This window comes from Caretta caretta, chromosome 8 (assembly GCF_965140235.1).
Source record: "Caretta caretta isolate rCarCar2 chromosome 8, rCarCar1.hap1, whole genome shotgun sequence".
Lineage (NCBI taxonomy): Eukaryota > Metazoa > Chordata > Testudines > Cheloniidae > Caretta > Caretta caretta.
The window spans coordinates 2,161,682-2,167,389 of record NC_134213.1 but is presented as its reverse complement, the minus strand read 5'-3'; the positions used below and the strand labels follow the sequence as shown (position 1 = coordinate 2,167,389).

General features: G+C 48.7%; 1 protein-coding gene across 1 annotated transcript; it reads right to left on the bottom strand.

The window, feature by feature from the left end:
- Window positions 1-754: 754 nt before the first annotated feature.
- LOC142073065 (ovomucoid-like) lies at window positions 755-5,149 on the bottom strand. Its single transcript, XM_075131957.1, has 4 exons — window positions 5,054-5,149; window positions 3,274-3,296; window positions 1,107-1,222; window positions 755-866 (listed from the first exon to the last, which is right to left on the bottom strand). The coding sequence occupies exons 1-4, from the start codon at window positions 5,109-5,111 to the stop codon at window positions 785-787; spliced, it is 279 nt and encodes a 92-aa protein (XP_074988058.1). The 5' UTR covers window positions 5,112-5,149; the 3' UTR covers window positions 755-784.
- Window positions 5,150-5,708: the final 559 nt, after the last annotated feature.

Below are 5,708 nucleotides of genomic sequence, written 5' to 3'. Positions count from 1 at the left end.
TCAGGCTCCCCCAGGGGAGCCCAGAAGTGAGGCAGCTTCCATGCACGTGAAGAACCAAATGTGGCAGGTTGTTGGTCTGCTGCACAGGGCATCAGCGCAGCTCAGACCCCAGTCAGAGGGACTCTGCAATCCCCTGTGTGCCATGGAGGAGACGGACAGGCTGGGCAGCTCGTGGGTCTCTGGGGGGGCAGTATCGGAAGGATCAAGGGTTTGTTGGTGTGTAGGGTGTGACGCACAGCATGGATCCACATGCCCACAAGCCCTTTACACCTCCCACCCCGACAAGTAGCCCCCTGGGCCCTATGTCTGGGTTGGGGATCCTGTATCCTCCCATCCCTTGCTGTTCTCCCAGGTCAAGGCCTTTTACGTGGGCTTTGCTCACGGTCTCATGTTGTGGTCCATGGAGAGCACTCAGGCCTGGAAGGGAGTCAGACACAGGGAACGTGTCCGGGGTTTGTGTATCTATTTATCTCGTAGGAAAAGCCATGGCTGGAGGAGATATAATACTTGCCAGTCTGTGGCTCCCTTAAAGCCTGTGACTGGTTACTGCACTTTGTGTTCTCATTAACTCTGGTCTGTAAGCTGGGGAGAGCTTGTGTGAGACACGGGAGAGCAGAGTCCCTCCTTGGAAAGGGGGAAAAAACCCCACAGAGGTCACAAATTCTGCTGAGTTTGCTTTATTGCATAGACAGGTGGGGAGTCAGCGATGCTCTTAGAGGCCTGGAACCGATGGATGAGATGAGAACGTGACTCCGTGCAGGGATCTGCTCATGGGAACCAAATGCTAAAGGTCTTCTCTTTCCTTGTCCTCATTGTGCGACTTGCATTCTCCATAATGCTGAAAGCAAAGACTTCCAAGGTTTTCACTAGAGGGAAAGAGAGAGACACAGAACTCAGTGCTGCAACCTGATGGCCAAAGAGAGCAAAGCATCTGTCAAGGCCCCAGGAGGTCAAATTCACCAGAGCTTATTTGCTGACAGGAAAAATTACACTGAGGAAGTCGACCCAGCCTCTATGAGGTAAAGATATGGGAGCAGGCAGGGCCTTGAATTACCTCACAATTGTATTTTAGTTTTTGTTTATGGGCCCTTTATTCTGATACTTACTAGACTGCTCCACAAAAGACACATTTGTTTCCATATGTCTTGCCATCCGTGCCACAGACCGGGTTGTACTCTAAGGTGCATTTTTCCGGAGGCTTCTTGTACTCACTGCAGAAACCCTACAAGGAACATTAGAATTGCTATTACAGTTATTGTCTGCATTTCAGTAGTGCCCCGATGCCCCCACTCGCCCATGGGGCTGGGCATTCTCTGAATAGAGAGGAAGGGACAGTCCCTGCCCCCCCAGAGCTCACAGTACCTAATCCTGTCCCTAGTCTCTACTGACGTTCTGATTAACTGACTTCCCAATTCCCCTCTCGCTGCCAGGAGGAGCCGGGCCCGTCTCCCTGGTGTAAGAGACGTTTCTGAACCCACATCACATGGTGTGTGAGCGAAGGGGTATCTCCGTAGGCATCAGATGCTAATCTGACATTACCCAGGGTACAATCTGGATTGATGAACAGCTGTGTCCCCTCAATCCTCCAACCTGGGGTGCCTTTTACTCTGCTTTGCTATGAAAGCAACCACTCCTGTTCCTACTCACACACAGCTTCCAGCATGTAAATTACTCCGAGCTGTACGGTATGAGTCCTTTGGCAAGCCCCTCTTGAATTACACTGCAGGGGAAGAGCAGCAAATTTCCAGTCCCAGACTTTCCCCCAGAAGTGTGCATCTTGTACTGCCCAGCACCCTCCTGGACCATATAAGCTCCTATAAAGTCTGTCATTTTATTAATAGAAAATGAAATGCACAAATCCTATTGTCGCAAATGGAGTTTTCCAAACACTTCAATCCAAACACACTGGTTTAGATAAAACAAGATGCTTAACTACAGAAAGATAGATTTTAAGTGATTACAAGTCAGGAGGCATCAAAGTCAGGATTGGCTACAAGAAAATAAAAGCAAAACACCACTAATGCCTGACTTATCAAGCTAAGTGAACTCAAAGCAAAAGGTCTCTCTCACCAAATGCTTCAGCAGTCTTACTGGCTGTCATTTCCGCCAGGACCCCTCCCTCAGTCCAGTGTTTCTTTCCTTGTCTTTCAGGTGTTGTTGATGTCATGGGCAGAGAGAAAGGGAGGAGTAACTTGGGGAGTTTGTTCCCCATTCTTATATTTTTCCCTCTTCTTTGAGCATCATCTCCAGCTAGGGTTCATGCGACAGAAAGTTTGTGGGGATGGGAACCTCCAGCTGTTCCTTTGCCAACAAGTAAATTTCTCGCTCACAGCTTTTTTGCTGCCAAAGAATGGCCCCTTAACCACGTGATGGTCCGTTTGATTATGTGGAGACCTGGCTGAGGTGTTAGTTTGTCTTTTGTCTCTGGCTTATGACTGTTTCCCCAGACTGGGGACATGTCTTATACAGTAGAATCTTATAACTTTACATACCATGGTGTCTCACAGACTTAACAGGACAATAATGTTCAGCACATTATGAGTTTTCAAATGATCCCTTACACTGCATACTTTGTACAAAATTTATCAGAGTCTTCTTAAAGGGGTGAACATAGGGGTATAGGCTGGTCTAAGAGAGGCTTCTGAACCTACATCATATAGAATGTGAGTGAAAGAGCATCTCCACAGGCAGCAGATGCTCATAAATAAAAAACCTCATGCTCTTGTCATACCGTCACCTCCTCAGTTCTGTCTCAGTTGCTCCCTGTGTCTCCCCCAGGCCCATCACAGACTGCCCTGTACAATAGTCTATGGAATCCATCACTCTGACCCCATGGCTTACGTCTACTCGGCAGTGAGACACTCCTGGCTAGCTCAGGTCAGCTGACTTGGGCTCGGGCTGTACAATTGCTGTGTAGACATTTGGGCTTGGGCTGGAGCCCGAGCTTTGGTAGCCCACGAGGGGAGAGGATCCCAGAGCCCAAACATCTACACCGCAATTTTTAGGCCTGCAGCCCAAGCCCCCTGAGCCCATGTCAGCTCAGCCGGTCCAGCCATGGCCAGGCCCTGGATCTTTTGTTCCAGTGTAGATGTACCCAGGGATTCTCAGCCCCAGAGATTCACTCCCCCCTGGCTCGGGCACGAGGTAGACTCTGCTTCTGCTTTGAGTCATGAGTTCTAGCATGTTTCTAACCCAGAGATCATGGTCCCTGTGATGTTACAAGCCAGAGACTGGGGAAAGTGATTATTAATGAACAGGGAGAGTTCGACTTACCTTACCAGCCTGGCCAGCAGCATCTGGAACAAAACATACAGACAGAATGAGACTGTTTCAGATTCTCTCGCCCATCCTGGTGCTGGGGTTATTGATGTCCCGAGTTCTGACCAAGTCTCTCTCTTTACTTTGATACAGAGCCTTTTCAAATGTTCTGGTATGGGGTTGTGCGACTAGGGATGTCAGCTCTTGTATACCTGTGTTAACTGAAGTGACGTCGCAAAGGAGGAACGGAGGAAGAGGCAAACATTCTTGGGACGTTCCAGAGTGATCCTACTCTAGACAGGTGTCTCCTCTACAGGATCTCACCCTCACCTTTGCGGGAGGCTGGGGAGTTTCCTACTTTTCCAGGAACTTCATGTCGTAGTACATTACAAGCATCCAGAAAGAGAGTTTTACATTTTACTCTAACATCCATTTGGATGGTGTGACCATAACACTGCACACTCTGCCACGGACCCTGTCTGGTCCGTTCATTGACACTGTCCGAAAAATACCAGAACACTAATGGTTGTGTCTCAGCAGCTATTTTGCAGGATCCAGGATCTCACGGGCATCCATAAAAACCTCAGCAGCTTTTGACTCTCTCTCGCTCCGTATCCGATGAAGTGAGCTGTAGCTCACGAAAGCTTATGCTCAAATGAATTGGTTAGTCTCTAAGGTGCCACAAGTCCTCCTGTTCTCTTTGCGAATACACAGAGTTACATCAACAATTACTCAATTCTAATGAGACGTTTCATTCTGAACAGGTCTGACTCTGTTTGTTAATGAAACTCTATCCAATTGACTAAGATCTCAGCCCCCCAAGTGAAGACTATCTGTATTAAGGAGCTATGGATAATGGGATCATCCAGCATTACAAGGTAGGGAATTAACCCCAAAAAAACAAATGTTTGGAGAGGATCTAAATCCTCCGCTTTCTACTTTGGCAATGCCATAGATCTTGTCATGCTAATAAAGTATCGTTGAACTGGATTAATTCAGGGCATAAAGCAACTCCTACGTAATACAAGGTAAGAAGAAATTTTTCCTGTGGGAAGCTTCCCTCAGAACTGCTGAGGGCCTTGTACATCACTCTAAATACACTGGCACAGGCTAGTGTTGGAAACAGAGATTGGGTAGAAGGGTGCCTGGTCTGATCCAGGGTGGGAATTTTTGACTCCTGATGGTAGGGTAAGTAGATAAAAATTGTGAAAAACTGGGGGGAAGGGGAGGGGAAATAGGCACCTATATAAGAAAAAGCCCCGAATATTGGGAGTGTCCCTATAAAGTCGATACATCTGGTCACCCTACCTAATGGCCTCTTTGTGGAGTTTCATAATAAACAATGACAGGAATTAAAATTATGTAAGCAACTAAATCAAGAATTTTACTGCCAACCAACCCCCTTGTCCCCAACAAAATAATCAGAAAACAACTAGAACCGTGGATGAGAAGAAATTCCAAAAGAAAGGGGATTCCATGGATGTTTGTTTTCTAGGGGTTGGGAATCTTTTGAGCTGCCTCGGTTTCTGGCAGAGTCAGTGAGATCCCAACCCAGAGGGAAGCCCGGGAACAGCCCTTCCGAGCTCTTGGATCCGTGCAGGGAGGTCAGCGCTCCTGGAATCAGCCTGCTGCTCAATGTCCAGGCTGTGCAGTGCCATCTCAGAAATAAACCAGCTGCTCCTGGAATCAGCCACTGTGGGGGTGGGCGAACCCCTATAGGGATGAGAGTGAGGCTGGCCCCATCCTTTCGGGGATAGGGCAAGTCTCAGCACAGGCTACAGCCAAAGTGACTCACCTGAGTAGAAGCAGCAAAGTGCCAGAGCGAAGAGCAGAACGGCCCCTGTTATCTTCATGGCGGATGTGGCTGTCTGGTCTGCAGTGGGCTCTTGGTGCTCTGCTCCCTCAGTAAACCCCCCACACAGAGCCCCACTATATATAGGGTGTCGGAGAACCCACCTTCATTGTGACTCACCCGAAATAGTCACTCACAACTCCGGCAACCGGAAGCAAAGCTCTCAGTGGGAATGCCAAGCTGTGAACAATGTTTCCTCCACAACAAGTTTCCAGGATAAGTTGGAGGAAAAGTCACACCCTTGATTTGGTGAATAATGGAGTAGTTATGTGGGCTGAGTGCTCATCATGGCGCACATGGGCAGCCAAACCTGGACATTCCTGATTGTCAGGACTGTGAGTGTGGAACATATTCGTCACGCTGCACGTTAAAGGCACCGAGCCAGCAAAGCACCTGTGTTACCAGCCTCTTTCGGCCAGACTCTGCAGTCGGTCCCCGCAGCAGGGGGAAAGCTGACCATAAGCGACGGTCCTGCTGTCCTGATCTTGCACGTATTCTGCCCGGAGCCCGTGCCTGGCTTAGTTTAGAGGAGCTAGCGGGCAGGTCGAACTCAAATATAAAGAACCTCGTGTTCTTGTGATACCATCCCCTCTCTCGT

Coding starts and splice junctions, on each gene's coding strand:
- LOC142073065 (XM_075131957.1), bottom strand. CDS start 5,111: ATGAAGATAACAGGGGCCGTTCTGCTCTTCGCTCTGGCACTTTGCTGC. Junction 1,223..3,273: donor CTGCTGGCCAGGCTGGTAAG/GTAAGTCGAACT, acceptor TGTTCCTTGTAG/GGTTTCTGCAGTGAGTACAA. Junction 867..1,106: donor GTCTTTTGTGGAGCAGTCTA/GTAAGTATCAGA, acceptor CTTTCCCTCTAG/TGAAAACCTTGGAAGTCTTT.